This window comes from Medicago truncatula, chromosome 2 (assembly GCF_003473485.1).
Source record: "Medicago truncatula cultivar Jemalong A17 chromosome 2, MtrunA17r5.0-ANR, whole genome shotgun sequence".
NCBI lineage: Eukaryota > Viridiplantae > Streptophyta > Magnoliopsida > Fabales > Fabaceae > Medicago > Medicago truncatula.
The window spans coordinates 43032630-43054023 of record NC_053043.1 but is presented as its reverse complement, the minus strand read 5'-3'; the positions used below and the strand labels follow the sequence as shown (position 1 = coordinate 43054023).

The window sequence follows — 21394 nt, the reverse complement described above, 5'->3', positions numbered from 1 at the left end:
TAAATAAAAAAAAAAAAATTAAATCGAAACGTATGTTATATGCATTTAATCCATTGTTTAAATACTGTTTTCCACCATACGTCACATGAACAAAACAGAGCATTGAACACAAAACATCACAGACCTGCAACCCAATTATATTTTTTTCTGTCTCTATACTGCAACATGTAGTAAGTACTTCTCTCTACACAACCCAACTCTTCACTCTCTCTCTTCACCATGGCTCACCACATCTCTTGCATTCTTCTTCTTCTTATCTCTCTAACCATTTTTTCTTCTTCATCTTCATCACCAACTAGTCAAATAAACTCAAACTCAATCCTAATAGCACTTCTCGACTCACATTACACTGAACTCACCTACCTAATCGAAAAAGCAAATCTCTTACAAACACTAGAAAACACTGTCTCAAAACACAACATCACTATCTTTGCACCAAACAACGTAGCACTCGAACGTAACCTTGACCCAGATTTCAAACACTTTCTTCTCCAACCCGGTAACATTCTTTCCCTCCAAACCCTCCTTCTTTCCCACGTCATTCCAACCCGAATCCAATCCGGGTCAACCCGTTTCAAATCCATCTCTGACTATCACCTCCACCTTGAAACAAATACCACCACCGGAGAATTCATGGTTAACCAAGAGAATGTAACCCACCCGAATGACATTACCCGACCCGACGGTGTCATCCACGGTATTCAGAAAATTCTTATCCCACGCGCCGTCGTGGATGATTTCAACAACCGTCGTAGTCTCAGTTCAATCACCGCTGTTAAACCAGAAGGAGCACCAGAAGCTGACACGAGAAAATTGAAAAAATCTTCACCGGAAAAACCAGGTTCACCACCGGAGATTCCGATTTATGAAGCTTTAGCTCCGGGACCATCACTAGCTCCGGCACCGGCGCCGGGACCAGGAGGACCACACCATCACTTCAACGGAGACTTACAAGTGAAGGATTTCATCAAAACGTTACTACATTACGGTGGTTATAAAGAAATGGCGGATATACTCGTAAACCTAACGTCCTTAGCGACGGAGATGAGTCGTTTAGTCTCGGAGGGTTATGTTTTAACGGTTTTGGCGCCGAATGACGAAGCAATGGCGAAGTTAACGACGGAGGAGTTAAGTGAACCGGGTTCACCGGAGGAGATAATGTATTACCATATTATCCCTGAGTATCAAACGGAAGAGAGTATGTATAATGCTGTTAGGAGATTTGGGAAGGTTAGGTATGAGACTTTGAGGTTGAAGTATAAGGTTGTGGCTCAGGAAGCTGATGGGTCTGTTAAATTTGGAGATGGTGATGGGTCGGGTTATTTGTTTGATCCGGATATTTATACCGATGGGAGGATTTCTGTTCAAGGGATTGATGGGGTTTTGTTTCCTATGAAGGAGGAGAAAGAAGTTGTGCCGGTGGAGCAGGTTAAACCCATTTCGATGATGGGTCAACCCAGGAAAGGCGTCGTTGAACACAGAAGAGGTGCGTTACTACTTACTTACTTACTTACTTACTTCCTCAGTCTCAAATTGAATGACCTAATTATGGTCGAAATATGTTATGTGAATACTCCAAAAAGTTAAACTAAACTAGGAGAGGAGATGATAGTGATGCGTTTGGCTGGATGTACTTTATTTATTTCTAGTTTTGTTTTTGAAGTTGTTGACTTGATGAATGGGGGGGATTATCCTTATTATTGTCATGAAAACATGATGAACTGGAATTGCTTGACATTAAGATCCAATCCAAGTATTATGTAATTTAGCCTTTCTTATTTGTAATATAAATGTACATGTTGAACTATTAGAATGGAGGTAGTGAATACTATTAGAATTTCCTGAACTGCCTTTGATGTAAAAGTAGACCAACCATATGGTAAGTGTGGAATGGAGTGACTAGAATTGGTCACATGATCATTTCCATGTATTGCGACTGACAGTATTGATTCATATCTTTCCTCTTAAGCAAAAAAACTTGTGAGCTCAATAGAGTCATTATTTCTTTTCTTTTCTCTTAGCAAGTTATATATCTCTTCTTTTTACATGTTAATCTGCTGCATAAAGCAGTTGTTTAATGTAAATCCAAGGTTTGATTATTTGTTTATTTTTAATGTCTGTTGTAATTTATAACTGATGGAATGAATGTTTCTTGTAGGGAAACTACTGGAAACAGCATGCTGGATGCTTGGAACCTTTAGAAACCATTCTAGATTCACCTCTTGTCAATGAAAAAGCCCACATTTTTTTTTATGGCTAGCAAAGTTCCTTAAAGCAAGGTAATGCACGCTTGACAAACAAGCTATCACTGTGTTTTTGCATGAAAACTCATCTGTTTCTAGTTTACAATTTGCCTAATTGTAATTAATTATGCTCAGTTTTTAGCTTAATTTCCTTTATTATGGCTATTTACACGCTGCTAGCACATGCTTTGTTGCAGATTCACAGATTGATGGAAATCTCAACGATCTTAAAAATATTGAATATGAAGATCTCGCTGGAGATAATGGCCAGCTACTATGGGTGTGATTTTCCCACATTTTTGTTTTGCTCTTTTTGCTGTCTTTCATTATTTCCTTCATGTGGATTTTCGAGTGAGCAAAAGCTTCACTAGTCTACTTGTCATACATTTTAGTGCATATATGTATTTAGAGATTCAATTAAGAATGTTTCTCCAATGTCATGGTTGGGTAGGATTGTGTTAGGATTTAAGGGTTTTTTGAACTGTAACCAGGCATTGAACCATATTTTTGATAGGCTTGTGCCGATTCAATAAGTGATTTTCTGGAAAAAGTGGAAATACAATAGCAAAATGATTCTTTGTTGTAATACAACATGCCTGGCTAGGCAATTATGTATTTTCTGTTGTTTATTCTATATTACTTTACTTTATCTCTTAAGAGAAAGTTCATATGTCTATCTTCTATCTATGTATCTGTTCTAAGAAAAATGACACACGATTAACCCTACATCTCTAGAATCTTGCACATGATCTTTAATAGTTTGTATTAGCAAAACTCTTGCAAATTATCATTCAAAATGGAACATTGGACTTATTTCATTGTATTAACTTACCAGCTTCCAAGAAGAAAAAAAAGTTTATGCATGCATAGATAAATCTAGTTGATTCACTTAGCTAAATCATTCACCCAAAATCCTTACCCAACAATGATTTTATGATCTTTCTCTATTATTCTTTTCCCACTTTCCAACAACTTAAAACTGCAATAATTTATGTGTACACTAGTTTCAAATGATTCACTTGCACTATTGTTTTAAAGGATTCAAACATTCAGGTTTAACTATTTAGTAGTACTTTGAGAATTTGTGGTTATTGGTAACGAAAATTGTGGCACATAAGGGTTCTAGGATCAATAGAGTTTCTATTTGTGGAATTTGTAACCATGGGTGTTGTTGGAAAACTCACTGGTGTTGGCAAAGATGCCACAGGTTTAGAACGCATTGACGCTGCCAATGTCGAATTTGATGCAGGGGCGGTTACCCCAATAACTGCCGAAAGGTTACTCCGATAGTATTTGAAACATTTGCGCCATTAACTGACGTTTGGGTTGATTGTTCTTGTGTACTTTGAAGGTTATTATGTGTATTGGATGTGGAAGTTTTACCACTTCTTAAGCGCATACACACGTGAACATCAAGAATAATTTATGGAAAGAAAGAATATACCAACACAATGAAAAATTTCTAAGAAATGAAATTATAAAAAATTTGCACAAAAAAGGGTCCCATTAGACGTGCCAATTTGTTTACCGGTAGTTTTGGTAAACAATCGTTAGTTTTGAAATTTGTTACTTGCAGGATCAAACTAATAAATCCAATGACATATTTTGTGCAATATTTCTCATAAATGTTTGAATGTTCATAGATTTGTTACAAAAAGTATAAATTTAAACAACTATTTCGACTAAGTCGAAATAAAATGTTTGTTAAAAAAGTAAAGACAAATTTAAAGTAAATGCAAAATGATTTTAAAGAAAAAACATTTGATTAAATGAATAAAGAACATGGTACGCAAAATCATACATTTGCCTAGGACTCGTTTCTCTCTTTGACATGGATACTTTGAGTGTTTAGGATTTCTGTAAATGATTCATGACCCATATTTCTCATACAAAACTACTATATATACTCGTAAAAGATAACTGAAATATGATTTAAACTCCTGTAATCAAAGTTAATGTCTTTATAATCCCAAATATGTCGAACCATCAACAATCTAGAATGTAACCAAGTACCATTTCTTACTTGACATAATGTTTTGTTTTTACAATGACCAAAATCAAAATATGTCATATTTGCAGGAACCTTTGACATATTTAAACCTTTTTATTATAAATAAATAATGGCTTAAATATGTCATTTGTCTTGCACTTTTACCATATTTTGACATTAGTCCCCACACTTTTTTTATTTGACATCGACCCTTGCACTTTGTTAAAAAAATGCAATTGATCTATGTACATTTCAAGGGAGGATAATGTAATAGAAGGACCAATTGCAAATTTTTTACAAAGTGCAGATGCAAATATCAAACAAAAAAAGTGCAGAGACTAATGTCAAAATATGATGAAAGTATAAGGGACCAAACACTTAGAGTGTTTTGTATGGTTCTTCACATAATTGAAATTTATTTTTTGTGGTTATAACAAACTTTGAAAAAATTGTGGATTTGAGGAATCATAGATAGTTGTGAGTTTTTTTTTTTTTTTTGAAAGAAGTTGTGAATATTTTATGCACATGAGTTTTATCCTTATTTTAATTCTATCAAGAAACTTAGGTGTATTTTGTTAGATACTTTTCATATGGTTCCTAAATAAACTACTCATGAAAAGTGTATTTTTATCTAACTATCACGTGAAAAACACACGAAGAAACTCACATAAGTTTTGTACTTATTTCAAACTATTTATTCGTTTCTCAATTTTCTCATTCATTAAATTTCATTTTAAATTATATCTTATTTAGCATAGATTTTGTCAAATTTAATAGATAATTCATTCATTTTTTTAAATATATTAAATTGATATAGAAAATTTTAGATAATTATTTAATTAAACTATTTATTTTAATCAATTTGATATATTTATAAGCAAATAATTTTGTTTTCCTACATTTGTTCATTATTTTCATTCTAAAAATGCACTCTTGATAATTTTTCAACTTAGATAACTATGATTTATTTATGTTTTAAGTAGTTTTTTTTAAAACTCAGGTCCACTGACTGACTAACCCGAGAGATCCAATCTCACCGTCCATTTGAGGGTCCCCATTTAAATCTATATTTGAGGTAGATATTAATATTTTATTTAACAAGTTACATGTTATATCACCACAAAAAATTATGTGTTATATACAAGAAATCTTTTTCCTTTTATTACTTTTAAATTATATGTATTTTCAATAAATATTATACATATAACACAAACATTAATACAATTAATAATTTTTTCAATTAAGATAGCTACAATTTATTTATTATTTTGTCAAAAAAACTAGAATTTATTTATCTTATACTTTAAACAGATATTAATAATTTATTAATAAAATATGGGTCATAATATGATTAATCGTTTTTCTTTTATAACTACTGAGTTATATGAACTTTTAATAAATATTATACATAAAATAAAAACATTAATATTATTTGTATAACGTAGATAACGCTGAGAAAATACACTATTATAAAACAAAATCATGAAAAGTAAACCAATGAAAAATGCATACGTTAAAATGAAAATAAAGAAACGGAAAGTTCCATAGAGTAGAAGTTACTTGCAATAACCTTTATGGCTCGTTAGTTACAGATTAAAATAAAAGTGATTTTGACATAAAATAATTTAGAGATTATATTTTAAAGATTTTATGAAAAATTAGAATTTATTTTGCGTTTTTTTACCGTAATAAAAATCTTTTTTTTTTTAAACAAACAATCTAGTTTGTTTGGATTCAACTATATAAAATGGATTTTTTGTTACAAAATTAGTTTAATTTTTTAAACAATATTTTTCCTCATATGAAGCTGTTTTTAGATTTTTTTTAGATTCTGATTTTTTTAATAAGTTGTAAAAACCGAATGCAAAACTCTTAAAAGTGATTATTTTTTTAAAATAAGTGATTTTTTTCTTAAAAAAAGTTATTCCAAACGGGCTCTTAATATGCTGATAAGTTACTTATTCTCATACCTTATAAAAAAAAAATATGACACTACAAAGATTAGCACAAAAATTCCAAAAAAACAGTGGGAATGAAGAAAAATTGTCCCATCAACGACGGTACCAAAAAAAATTATAGGCTAACACAAGATTGACACAAAAAATGAACATTATTAGTTTTTCAATATTATTCGTTCCAGATTTGAAAGGAAAAGGGCTAATCTACAAATAAAAGTCCGTTATTTGTAAATTAATGTGTAAAAATTGAGTAAAATAATGAAAGTAGCCTACCCTTAAAAATAAGAACTGAGAGGTGAAGAAAGAAGAAACGAGTGGAGAAAGGGATGCTCCTTTGAGTTTAGAGAAATCGGTTAAAGGAAAAGAATTGAATTAAACATAAGAGAGAGGGGGTTGAGAGCTTTTGTAAAATTTTTTGGATCCGAGGCCCGTTTTAGTTTAGTAGTGAAAAATTTCCAAAAAATATTTTTGTATGACATCATCATCTCTCGTTTTCGGTGGCATTTAAATTTCAAATAAAAAAATTTACGGCATGAGATCTAAACTTGTCTAAAAATATGATGTACTTTTGTTGTTGTAGTGATAGGTGAATGACTCTAAAATTAAGAGTGCGGGGATGAAAATGCCTAAGAGAGCGGGAATGAAAATCTAGTGATGTAAAAAATTGATAATACAATATATTGAGGTTAAATTTTCGTAATTTTTTTCCCTGCATCTCTAGAATCTTGCGTATGATGTTTAGTTTGTATTAGTAAAACCCTTGCAAATTACCATTCAAATAAATATTGGACTTATTTCATTGGATTAAGTTACCAGTTGTCAGGCCCGACCCTTGGGGGGTGCAAACAGCTCAATGGAGCTGGGCCTTCCCAAGGTACGGGCCTAAAAAAAAATTATAGCCCAGTAATTAAGTAATAAATAAAGAGTATTACTTTTCCCACCCTATAGGATTCTCGCGCGCCCTGTGTTTTTTTCAAAAATGCATTTGAGGTTTCCAGATTTCATAATCCGGAATGGTGTTTTCCTTTGTTATAGGGTGAAAAATGGAGTTACGGATTTTTCCGGATTTTGTAATCTGCAAACTTCAAAAAATAGGGCGCGTTACATGATGTTTTCGGATTACATAATCCGGAAACCCCCTAAACACCATTTGTTAAGGTAAAATAGTTTGGATTATATAATCCAAACTGTATCAGCACAAATCCTAAACATATTTATAACATGTATAGCTATTTTAGGGACAATATTAATCTTCCTAACTCTTATCCTTTTGTTTTGGGTAATTGTTACCTGTTCTTAGTCAAAAATTGGGTTTTCGGACTCCGCCCTTCAAAATCCTAAATTCCATTGTTTAGACCCATTTTTTATTTTTTTTAATTATTCATATTCTCATAAAAATTTGAACTAGTTTGTGGTTTTTAAAAGCAAAACTCAAAACTGTTGAAATGTGAGAGATTCTGATGGCTGATTATACATAAGAATTGTCCGGATTATAAAATCCGAAATAGTAAACATGATTCCGGATTATGAAATTCGAAAACCTCAAGGACATTTTTGAAAAAAACGTAGGGCGCGCGAAAATCATATAGGGTGGGAAAAGTAATACTCATAAATAAATGTAGCGTGACTTACATATGAGTTTTACTGAAGTGGCCTAGCGGTACAGTTGCAAGCTTGCATTCCTTGGGTCAACCCTCAACACCCATGGTTTATGTTTTTCATTTCCTTTTTTCTTCCTGAGGTTAGTCTATCCTCTCTTCAATTCAGCCAAATTCTCCTTAATATTGAATTATATATTTACAAATGAAAACATAATATAATTTTTTCTTCTTCTTATTTTGTTATAACACTTGTAATTTTTAGCCCATACTTATTGTATAAGATAGTTAAACTCTAACAACAAATATTATAATTTTTTATTTGAAAGAACAAACATTATAACTATTCTCTAAAAAAACATTATAAACCTTCTATTTTTGACTTTGTACAAACTAAGGAAAATATAACCTAGAAGATTGATAAAAATATTCGCTTAAATTGTATTTCTATATTATTGATTAGAATATTAAACTTTCATGTGTTAGTTATAATAAAGACTTTTTTTCTTTACTTTTTAATTTAAATAGATAACTGCTCTTTTAAGAAAATAAGTTTTTATTTTATTAAGGGCATTTTTTAACATGAGAGCCGAGCCTCCGATTACATAGGAACAGCTATGAAGAAACAAAAGTATTCACTTGCACTATTTTTAAAGGATTCAAACATACAGGTTTAACTATTGGCAAATTCTATGGTACACCCAATAAATTTGGGTGTATCTGTACACCAAGTCGTAAAATTAATAATAAATGAGTTGTTTTTTTGAAGAAAAATAATTATTTTCTATCATTGACAACTAAGATAATTAAATTTTATATACCAAAAGTTTCGAAGAAATAAAATTTAATTTTTAAGAATTTTTATTACTCATAACAATGAATATTGATTATTTTTTATGACAAAATGTAAATTTTGTAATATGATCCTTATAAACAATGAAATGATGGTTTTTCTTATGAAATGATGTTTTCTAAAATATAAATATTGACAAATACTTTTTTATTTCATTAAAGTGATCTTTAATTTATATATTTTGTGAAACAAGAGTACCGGTACACTCAAAATTGTGAGTGTACCATAGAAATTCCCCTATTTAGTAGTATTTTGATAATTTTCTCCTCGCCTCTTTCTAGTTGGAGCCTAATGAAAGCAAATTTGATGAATTATATGAATGTGGTGGGTTTGTGGGTGTGTGTATAAACATCTAAGATTGAAATATTTACAACAATTTTCATTGGAGTATTATTGTAGTTTGATGAAGGAATGATAGTTCATTTTGTTACTTTCATGGTCTCTACTTTACAGGGAGGTGGTAAAAAAATCAACTTATGGTTTCTGCTACGTACAGATATTTGTGCTTCATGTCAAATGATAAACTGCAATGAAAGGCATCAAAACACTTCCTATCCAGAGTTTACCATCCTTCTCCTCCACTTCACTCACTGCTTTAACAACTTTTCCCTCATTGTCCTCCAATATTTGCAGAAGTTTACCGTCAGGGCTATACTTAACGACGGCTGCATGCATTTTGCCTCCAATATGTAGCAGGTATTGAATCCTTGTTGGGATAGGTAGCTTGAGTATGGCTTTTCTAATCTTTGGGTAGAGAGCATTTATGTAACTGTACATATACCTTCTACAATGGATAGCCACCCAAAAGTCACCATTTTCGTTGACTCTCACATTGTCGGCAAAACCAGGTAGGATTGCTAAGATTTCTAAAGTTCCAGCTTTATCTCCTTTTAGCCAATACTTGCATAACCTACAGAAAAAAGGGACTTGAATATAGTAATAAATGAAAAGTTTAATAACTTTACACTATGCATGCATGATGCAAACAAATTTTACAAAGATGTCCAATCATATTTCATCCTCATGTTGCATAATCAGTTAATCACAGTATTACTTTCTAAACATATTGTGTCAGAATGGGAAAATATTTTGAACGTCTTTGTAAAACTTGTTTGCATCATTAGTGTATCGTTATTAGACGAAAAAAGGGTTATGTTGATTATTCACACACCTTCCAATTACTCCTTCTGAAAATACAAAGAAGGAACCATCCTTGCTTAAGGAAATCCCATTTGGAAATTGAATGTTTCTAACAAGAACGGTGGTTTCCTTGGTGGCAGAATTGTATTTCAAAACCCTCCCACTATTGTCACCAGAAAGTATCAGCTGAATGAAATTCCTGCATGTAGAATGACATCAGAAGTCAGCACCAATAAAACCAGCCAAACTTTTGTGTTAACAAGTAAAGAGATTACTAACAACCTTCTCTGATATTTAGTGCTGCTATCGGTGAAGTAAACGTTCCCTTCTGTATCAATGTCTACATCATTAGTAAATCTAAATGGTACTCCTTCTGCTTCGGTTGCAAGAGATGTTGCGAAACCACCTTGAGGCCCCACCTTCATAAGCCCGAAATATGCATCTGCTATGTATAAATCACCAGTTTTCTTGTCAAATCTGAGTCCCAAAGGCCTTCCACAGATGTCCTCAGTTTCAACATAACTAAGTGGTGTTGCAGATGCCTTTAGATTGCATAGTTCTGACCTGTGTTCAGAAATAAAGCTCGAGAAATATTATCACACGATTGCAAAGTTACATAGCTACAAATTATCTATCGATCTTAAGAAAAATCTTCCTTATCTATTCATCTTAAGAAAAATCTTCCCCGGATGCAATGTAGCAGACTTTCACATGTATTTTCTGTAATTTTTTGGCAGATCGCTGCAAGAGCATGAGATCTTTACTAGTATATGAGCCTATGAGGTAAAAAGTCTGCACGAAGCAGTTTTCCAACATTAAGTTAGGAATAGAAGTACTATAGTAGCTTTTAGCCACATTTATCCCATACTAATAAGCTTGCACTATTAGAGTATGACTACAGCTTATGAATTTGATAACTATTGACAGTATTCTAGTAATGCAGAAAGATAACACAATGACAAAATTATCTTGCACTAAGCATTTAGGTTGGAAAAGTTATAAGGAAAGAAGAGAAGCATGACCTGTTGGGTGAGGTATATGCAAAATCAATCCAAGACAGTCCATTCCAAAACAAAATCCTTCCATCAGCAACACCGGTGTAAGGGCCACGACCATGAGAATCGAAGGCAATGCTCTCCGGTCCCTGCACTTGGTTCACAAACATGAGCTCCGATTTCAGCAACAAGTTGTCTTTGTCATGATCCAGAGGAACTTCAGACCATGATGGCAAGTTAATTTTGTGCACCTCAAAATCAGGGAAGCCTTGGATAGGGCTTTGCTTGAAGGGGTCTAATCCACAGTAGAGAGCAAACAAGAGAATTACAATAGCGAGTCCTCGAGTTAGCGTCATGTATGGCATAACTAAAGAGGTAAAAACTCAAATCTTTAGTAGAAGGGCACATGGATGTTACAATATTAAGCATAGAGAAAAAAGGTTTGTTGAATGCATGATCTCAAATATGAAAGGTAGGTAGGTGAGTCACTTGTAGTGTGTGTGTTTGATTTGTGAGTAAAGGTTGTTAGATACATATTGGAGATTTTCAAAATATAGAATTCAACATGCTAGATGTTAGTTGGTGAAACAATGAGGTAACTTTCTGTCCATTTTATGGTCAACAGTCATAGACATTCAGGTGAACTTAACTGCAAGGATGAAGTACTGTTTGCAAATGAATGTGGTTGGAATTTGACAAGAAAAATTAGTTTTATGATTTGATGAGACAACATTTAAGGAAGAAAAAAAAAAAGTAGAGTTGCAAGAGTGTCATTCTTTGATAACATATTTTGGTGGGTTAGAGTTAGAGGAAGTAGTAGTAGTTTGTGGGGTTAGAAGAAACTCTATCAATTAAATCAACTTCACTTCATATTCTTTATTTGTTTTTCATGTGATTTGGATTATGCAAAAGCAATCCCAAATATGCTATAAGTGATGAGCATGTGAGTTTTTATCATTCTTGTTATTACTTCAGATTTTGCTTAAAAACATATGGAAATTACACGTATAACTTTAACGGTAGTTAACTGCCGTTCGAGAAAAAAAAAACGAAGGAAGTCGAGCGATAATTAGCTACTGTTGATGTTAAATATGTAATTTTCACATGTTTTCAAGCAAAAACTGAAACGAGAACAACAATTTTTATGAATTTTTGTAAGTTGTTTCAAAAACATATCTCTCTATCTTTTTTTTTAAATAAAAATTGGACTCGATTTATTTTGAACAATTTATTGGCCTGATTTAAAAAATCAAAATCTAGTTTGTAACTTTATTACCTTTTTAATAATAACTTTTAGGGTTAATGGTGCTTTACCCCCTGTAATATAGGTCATTTTTTGTTTTCCCACCTGTAAAATATTTTTTTGATTTACCCCTTGTAATTTGTTTTTTTGGAATACCCCCCTAATAGGTCATAAAAAAACGAAAAAATTCTGAAAAAAAAAATAAAATTGTTTTTTTATGACCTATTAGAGGGTATTCCAAAAAACAAAATTTTACAGGGGGTAAATCAAAAAAAATAAATTACAGGGGAGAAACAAAAAATGACCTATATTACAGGGGGTAAAACACCATTAATCCTAACTTTTAAATTATAGATTTCATAAAAATAAAAAGTAAAAAAGAATACCAACGGATAAAAAAAACTATGATACTATTTTTAAATATTTTATATGCATAATATGCCTCCACATCAAGTTAGTTATACTAATGTTGATATGGCATCTAGCTGTCAAAGTCAGTTAGGGTCAAGTGTTGACTAACATAGTTAGAGGCAACATGCAACTAGACAAGTTAGTCAGAGTTAACAATATCACATTCTAAATTTTTTTTTTTGTTTTTTAAATTGACATTCTATAAAGTATTAATACTCATTTAGATACTCATTATCAATGAAAATATATAAGATTGAGAACAAAGAATGTGTATCGCTAGATCCCATTTTTACAGGGGAGACATGTTTTTAGGAGGTTTTTTTATCAAGATCTTTAGGTGGTTGTGCGATCTTTGTAAGGTATCTATTGTACTCTTTTTCCTCCTTTGCGGGTTAAGTGCACCTTGCACTAGCCTAGCCTATTGCTGATTAAAAAAAAAAACGTGGTATCAATATCCTTCAAGATCCACTAGGCGTATAAAAAATAGTTGGCCCTAGTTTTCTAGTGAGAGAAACTCCAATTTATCTCTAAACTTTCTTTCTCCTTCGTTGATCGAGGAGGGGTGGTTTTAGGTCATTTTTTGACCTAGAATCACCACTCTACATCTTTTTTCCTCTTTTCTTTCAATCTAAATAAGTAGTTTTCACATCTATCAAGTTTTTTTTTTGTTTTTTTTTTTGTGATTTCGTCGTCTAAGTGCGGCGTTGTGTTGTTCGTCGTCTTGTGCGGCGTTTGATTTCGCGTATTGTCGCGGTGTTTGTTTAGTTCCAATTGAAAGATCTACATTAGTCGATTACAAATTCCACCAATGATTTGGGCGTCAACGTTGCAGATCCGGAAACATGGGTATTTCGGTGACTTGAATTTTATCATATTATTTGTAGGCATTATGCCGTGTATGCTATTAATCTGGGTGCTGTGAGTATGTTCGCAGATTCACCCTTTACGTTTTTAGCGATGTTTGTATCTGATGTACTCTATTGATTTGAATGAATGAATATCGTTTTGTTTTTGTCAACAAAAAAAAAAGATCCACCGGGTGTGAAAGCCTATACTTCATCATAATTATTGTTTCTATTAAGCTTCGTGAGCTTCATCAAAGGAGAAATTGTCACTTCACGATGAAATTGGTCAGAGTTCTTTCAAAATTTCTCTTAATCTTCCTACAATTACCAAAGAATTGTCCAAATTGCAGCTAACACACTCATTAATAATCAAACTTGATGAAAAGAATTACTTGCTCTGGACTCAACAAGTCAATATATAGAGTGATTCCTGCATATATCTTCATCCCTTCTTTCTTGATCCCAAGATTCCTTTTCAATTCAATTATGAGAAAGATATCATTTCGAAAATCATATCTGATGAATAGTGGAAATGGCCTATAAAACCCGTATAGGTAGTACAAATACAATACGTTGATACATAAAAAAAAAAAATTAAGATAAGATTCAGCTTAGGTACATTTACAATAAAACACACACAAGCCCATAAAAAATAAATAGCAGCAAGTTTTTCTTGTTTTAAATTGGCAAAATTTATTTAAAAAGCTCAGCCCTTTAAACCAAAACAAACATGGACTATGACGATATTAAGGTACCCCTTTTCTAGTTATTACTTAACTCTAGAATATTAAACATGACACCCTATTTACATCAGACAACAACAAAGCATAATATATCAAGTCATGGCCAATATAACACCATGCCAACAATATATAAATATAATGATCACAATTTATAAAAGATAATAGATCAAAATATAAATTAGAGTTTTGTTTAAATCAAAATATGTTTTAACCCCTATATTAGAATATCAACAAAAATATTATTATAAGAACTCAAAAAAACATATTCATCAGTCTGATAAGTACATTTGAAAATGAAATGCTTGAGTACGATTCATTGGCATTTGTTGGTTACAACTTGTAGTATTTCAGAGGTTAATATTGACTGGGTAGAAACATTCGCTTTATATAACATTTGTTTGATTTGTGAGTAAAGGTTGTTAGATACATATTAATTGGAGATTTTCAAAATGCAGAATTCAACATTCTAGATGTTAGTTTGGTGAAACAATGAGGTAACTTTCTATCCATTTTATGGTCAACGGTCATAGACATTCAGGTGAACTTAACTCCAAGGATGAAGTACTGTTTGCAAATGAATTAATATGTGGTTAGAATTTGACAAAAAAAAAATTAGTTTTATGATTTGATGAGACAACATTTAAGGTGGGAATTGCAAGAGTGTCATTCTTTAATAACATATTTTGGTGGGTTAGAGTTAGAGGAAGTAGTAGTAGTTTGTGGGGGTCAGAAGAAACTCTATCAATTAAAGCAATTTCACTGCATATTCTCTTCATTTGTTTTTCATGTCATTTGGATTATGCAAAAGCAATCCCAAATATGCTATAAGTGTTGAGCATGTGAGTTTTTATCATTGTTGTTTTTACTTCAGATTTTGCTTAAAAACACATGGAAATTACACGTTTAATCTTAACGGTAGACTTTGTATAACATTTTCCTTTCATATAGTTTTATGATTTGTGTGTGGTGGTGGGGGTAATGACATCTACATTCTTTGTACAAGTTCCACCCTATCAAAGTTCTTGATTCTATTGGAATGGAAATCGTGGAAACGCTGGAAGTATGGAGAGAATTAGTCGAAGAACAAAGAACTATAGGAATTATGCATCTCTACCACTACCACCTTCTTCATCAATTTTTCTTGTTCAGTCAGTGCGATTACAAATTGTATTTTTCTAGTAATACAAACTTCCAACTTGTTGGGGCTGTTAGAATTAATTAGAGTTCGATATAAATAGTTGATTAATGTTGTTCCCACATTAAAGGATACTGGAAACACCGTTAAAATACCAAATAACCTATGAATTTTATGGTGTTTTTTAGCCTTCACAAGAGTGTAAACATCAATTTTCTAAATAGTTATAAGTTGGTTAATATTAATTACTACAGATTAGTAACATTTGTTAGGTTAGTTAGGATCACTTCATAAAGTGTATCCAACACTTGATGTAATCTTTTCTCATTCTACTATCAATTTTCAATAAGAAATCTTCCACTAAACTTATTTCTCTCTTTGATGGACTCTACCATGTTTATCAATAAAACTTATAGAAGTTGATTTTAGAATGACAACTTGGACCAATTCAAAATGAATCAAAGTCTATCAATTGAGTTATTCATTTTATTATCCGCATATCAAAGTCGGTGTTGATTTATAAAAAAAAATCCAAATCCCAAGGTCTTAGAAAAAATCATAAAGAATTACCCATTTAAATTTACAAGTCTATTTTATAAAAATGAGTTGAGCCTAATTCAAAACTTAATAATTTGAACATTACTCTTTAGGCTTCTTCAATTGTCGTTGGTTTAACGGTATTTAAATGTCGTTCGACTATTTTTAGATCAGTTCAATCACTTTTTTAAATCAGTTTAATCGATTTAAAAAGTCTCTCAAACATCAGTTAACAGGAAAGGTATTTTCGGAATGCTTGGGAGCAATTTGAGAAGTTGAAAGAGCAATTTTCTAATAATTTTACCAACTCAATTTGAATGAGGCCGGAAATAATCTTTTCATGATGATTGCTCTTTTGGCCGCCTATTTGCTCTTTATCCTGAAAAATAACCTTCAAGAGTTATCTCTCAAACCTTTAGAAACACAAAATGTGTTCAGAGATTATCTCCAAAACAGTTTACGCATTTGTAAAGGCCAAAAGAGCGATCATCCTCTTTCATAGTCTTCGAGTGGGACGAGATGCCCGAGTTAATTTATTCTTTTATGTGGTGTGAGGAACCGAGATATACCTATAGAGCTTCAGCCCCAAGTCATTTCTCTTAGTTAAGGACATCTTATCCAAGCTTGGCAAATGGGCAGGCAGTCGAATAGAACCTCATTAAAGAAAGGAAACTCCTTATTCCCAGGCCCTCCCAAAGTCTGCCTTGAAGAGGAAGTTTCTATTCAATCTATAGCTATCAAATAAATCACATATATATTCTCTTGGGAAGAAGAGACACACACATGTGGTAAGAAGGGAAGACAGAAAGAATAGAATTCATGATCAGGTTCATTTCAATTTTCTTCAAATTATTACAAATATATTCCATCCATTTTTGAGCTTCTATTGCACAATTTGTCCACGACACTATCAAAATCATTGAAGCATATTTAGTCTTGATATCAAATCCCAAGTGTTTCCTAATATGACTAATCACAAAAATCTTACTCTATCAAATTTTAAGACAATATCTACAAATAATTTCTACTCTAGAACCTACATATAATTCAAGGAGTGTATCTCCTACGCATACATTGTACACAAAAGATAGTGCCATGAGCCACTTTCAAGATAGTGGCTTGGTATCGTCATTAAACACTAATTAATGTGGCCATTCCTTAATTCACAAATTGTGTACAGGATAAAATACGTACGTACCAAACCAAAATAGTGCTTGATATGCAAAATCTTTTTTGTCAAAAAAATAAAAGGTATATACAAATTTGATTCCAAAACATCATCAACCATGTATTGTCAACGATGCCATCACGTATGACATCCTTTTATGACAAAACAATGTCGGTTGTTTTAAGGCTATCCTATGCTCTAGCAGAATTACTATGTTTGTAAAGGTTTTTCTGCAAGGGTCAGAATTCTGTTTCAGGCAAAACTTTTGTCTCCCATTTGCAACAGTTGTTTAACAACAACATTAATTCTCAAAATTAAAAATTAAGTTTTAAAAAAAAATTGAGCTAGTTTTTTTGTTGGTATTTTGACATTAAATATTAAAATCAAATTCGACAAAAAATTATATGTGCAATACATTTTAAATATATGTTCAACATCCTTTTATAGTAAGATGTTGTAATTAACTAATCATCAATTAAACCCAGTTAACCATGATTGTAATCATAAATTTTAAGTTTTCAAACTTCAAATATCTACATATATATATATGTTAAATTTTAGGTGTTCAAACTTCAAAATACGTTCAAATATACTTGATTTTTAGGTGTTCAAATATTCATGAGATTTGTTAATCTCAATTTGTTTTTTAATATGTACTTGAAAATTATGGTTAATGACGCTGAAAATTGTATTTAATTGAGTTCAATGAATGATTAACGGCTTAGAAAATCTCATTGTATTTATTATCGATCAATTGAACCATGTTAATCACATTTTTGAATTGTGTTAGCCTATTCTTTGTGTCGAATTTGATGATGTCAAAATATCCTTATCTCAATATATTCACCTACCTATTTTGAGAACTTTTTTTTCTTTTGAGAGAATTTTCAGAACTTTAATAAACCCTATTTTCTTGTTTGAAACCACTGATATTATACAAGACTCATTCGAGAAACACAAAGAATCAATTATGAGATATGCCACCTTTTTATTATAAGCATTTGATTCGTTAAAAAAATAAATAAAAGATAAAACCAACTTAATACTCACTAATTTGTGTGTCATTTGAGTAAACAAAATAAAAAATAAATAATTGTGCATCATTTCGTCAACCTTTAAATAATTAATGTAATGAAAAATTTGCACATCCAACTATAAAAAAGATTTCTATAGACTATAATGTCATGATAATGGTATGTCACTTATAGATATTAGATCAAATATTTCATTTTTTTTCCTTCATATATTTGCATATTATATATGCAAATATATGAAGAAAAAAAAAGAAATATATTTTTTGTTAATTACGTTTTAAGCTAAATGTCAAAGTATAAAGAAAATAAAGTAGTTGAAATACTTGTATTAAAAAAGACTCAATGACCAACATTGAATTCCAAATGGTAAGGGAATTTACTTGAGCCTTAAACATGTGACTAGAGGTTTGATTTATGACTAATGCGTATAAAAAAATTTAGTTGGGGGAGAATTCACTTGTGTACCTATAGATTTCTCGATGGAGACCGGTCACTCTAAACAATTCCTTAAAAAAATCAGTTGAAACTTCGTATCAATATTATCGTAAAAAAAAACTCATATTGGTCATAAGACTACATCCAAATAAATGTTTTCAAGTAAACCATCAAATTGGTTCTTGTCTTTGTACCAAATTCTCAATTTGGTCCTTGACTCTATTAATAACTGAAAATGGTCTCTGTCTTTGTGAAATGTTTCTCAAATTGATCCCTGACTCTATTAGTTGTTTTGTATTTTGAGTGTTAATGACTCAGTATCTTTTAGATATTATTTAGTGGTTAATGACATAATGCCTTTTGGATCTTATTTGGTACGTTGATGGCTTAAAATGCAAAACAACTAATAGAGTCAAGTACCAATCTAAGAAATGTTTGACAAAGACAAAGACCATTGAGTTATTAATAGAGTCAGAGACCAATTTGAGAATTTGGTACAAAGATAGGGACTAATTTGGTGGTTTACTCAAATGTTTTCTTTAATTCTTGTTTCTGTTTGAATATAAAAAAAAAATGATTTTATTTGTCCTCGTAAATTTAGTTCAATTGGTAGGGACGTTAAATAATATATGTAGAAGTCGTGGTTCGAACCTTGGACACCTCGCTTATTCAACCTAAGAGGTGAATTTTTAGTCACTAGACTACTTGACCCAAAAAAGACTTTATCATATGTATGATTGATTCTACTCGAATTAGAAATTGTAGATTTTGACTTCTACAATTGATTTTAGCCTTGAATTTATTGTTCAATATACTTTTACTTAAATATATACAAATATAAACCATTTTACGTTAAACTCACTTTTATCCGGAATCAATTATACAACATTAATTCATTCGGAACCAATTCTCAATACCAAACATATGCTTCATTTGTAAGCAAAGTTAGCCAATTTTTCACAAGTAGCAGAATTTGAAGCATTTTCACTCCAACTCACATCACAAGTGGAGAGTGATGAAGAAGTCTGTAATTTGAAACTACTTTTTATCTCTTCTAATAGGATATAACAACAACAACTGTATAAGGTCTTTCAATGAGAATATTGTCCCATAATTTGACGACCTAACATATTTAACTTTGTGATGCAGAGGAGTGACATATTGAACTAAATTATCCCAATTTATAATTTTATAGGGCCAAAGTATGTATATTTTTTAAAGACCAACTTGAATCAATTTTTTATTTTTTTTAAAGGATTAGACTGAATTAAATTTTCTTGGTTTATCTTTTTAAAATTGTATTTTTTTTTCTTCCAAATATCTACTTGTATTCCAAATATTTCTTGAAGAACTAGAATTAGTCTTGACTAAAAAGAAAGTGCAATCAATATAACATGAACAATCTACATCAAGGAGGTTTCCTTTTAGTGCGTTAACCTGCTATTTCTGCATGCATGTGGACTCTTCAACCATAAAAGTGCCATTATCTTGAAAGTTTAATTGGACTACAGATCAGAAGATCCATTCCTCTTGGTCCCCTCATCTACTTGTAAACAACAAGCTCTACCCGTAATTTCAGATATAAAGGATCCAACACTTCCTTTATCCTTTTTTGACTTTTTCTACCTGAAAAATCTCCTGTTTTCCAACACCCTGTGTTTTGTTTTTTTATAAAGAAATCTGTTGTTGTCTAAATTGGGTAAATTGGAGTGTTGGTGGTAAAATTTAGATTGATTTTGAAACAAGAAAAGAAAAAGAAAAAAAAAAAAGCATCTGAATTAAAGATAATTTCACACTTAGTTTAGTTTGTATGACTCTTCTAAAAAATTTGATTTGATCTGATCCAATTCAATTTAGGCAGTGTTTGGTAACAAAAAAAAGCTAGCTTATAGCTTGTTGGATTAGCTTATAAGCTCGTTAGATGAAAACGTGACGTGTTTGGTAACAAGCTTTTTTAATGAGCTTATAGCGTTTTTTGAAAAGCTATTTCAAGTAGCTTTTTAGCTTATAGCGGGTAGCTTTTTATATTTTCTTCCAACTTTAACCCTATTAATTTAAATTAACTATTTTTTTAATTAAACAACTACACATGTTCATCTTTATACCCGTCCCATTTTTTCCCTTAAAAAAAATGCCACGTAGTTTTTTTTTAAGGATCACTTTATATATATATATATATATATATATATGTGTGTGTATTTTTTTAAGGAAATGTTTTATATTTTGCTATAACTAACCTGCCGTACACCACACAAAAATAACTAGCCTATTTTTTTTAAAGGATAAAATAACTAGTCTTTTGTACGTTGTAAAATTTTATATATTCTAGCTCACTTTTTGCTTCAACCTTTCTCTTAATTTTGGGATACATAAAGCAGAGATCAAAATTGTCGGTGATTTTTTTTTTTAGGATTAAAGGTCGAAGAATTTTTTTATGGAGACTAAGACCAAAAGTTTGAATATTTATAGGGACCAAAAACATATTTAACTATAATTAAAAATATTAATAAAATAAATACATTACAAAAAAATGTGTGTTTATATGTATATTAAAAAAAAAAGTACTTTTATGTCATTTTATACTTATCAGCCACTTCAACAGCTAATTTTACCAAACACATTATTTTTAATAAGCAAGTTTTTTAGCTATAAGCTATCAGTCATCAGCTATCAGCTAGCTTTTCAGCTATCAGTTAGCTTATAGCTTATTTTTACCAAACAAAGCCTTAATGTGATTTAATTTAGACTTTTATTTTTTTTGCATAGCTTTAAAATTCAAACCGGTTCAATCGAAAACCCCTCACTGGTATGATCACTCTATATATAAGACCATTTATGCAATTAACCCGACATTAAACTGGTGAAAGTGAAATAGATACAATGAAAATCGGTTGGTTCGACATGTCATTATCAAATGGGTGTGTTATGTAAAAAAAAATTAGAAAACAAATCAATGGGGATAGAACATGGTACCATTGATTGATAAGTCAGATATTTACATCTAAAAAGTAGACTCATCTAAAAAAATTGATTTGATCTAATCCATTTCAATGTGGCTTATTAGAC

The 21394-nt window shown here is 31.2% G+C and overlaps 2 protein-coding genes across 2 annotated transcripts; one reads left to right on the top strand and one right to left on the bottom strand.

The window, feature by feature from the left end:
• Positions 1-75: 75 nt before the first annotated feature.
• On the top strand, positions 76-2858 carry LOC11413216 (fasciclin-like arabinogalactan protein 15). Its single transcript, XM_003596884.4, has 3 exons — positions 76-1486; positions 2159-2279; positions 2441-2858. The coding sequence occupies exons 1-2, from the start codon at positions 220-222 to the stop codon at positions 2230-2232; spliced, it is 1341 nt and encodes a 446-aa protein (XP_003596932.1). The 5' UTR covers positions 76-219; the 3' UTR covers positions 2233-2279; positions 2441-2858.
• Positions 2859-9041: 6183 nt separating this feature from the next.
• LOC11418029 (protein STRICTOSIDINE SYNTHASE-LIKE 3) lies at positions 9042-11403 on the bottom strand. Its single transcript, XM_003596881.4, has 4 exons — positions 10805-11403; positions 10065-10346; positions 9814-9981; positions 9042-9552 (listed from the first exon to the last, which is right to left on the bottom strand). The coding sequence occupies exons 1-4, from the start codon at positions 11140-11142 to the stop codon at positions 9150-9152; spliced, it is 1191 nt and encodes a 396-aa protein (XP_003596929.2). The 5' UTR covers positions 11143-11403; the 3' UTR covers positions 9042-9149.
• Between the last annotated feature and the right edge of the window lie 9991 nt (positions 11404-21394).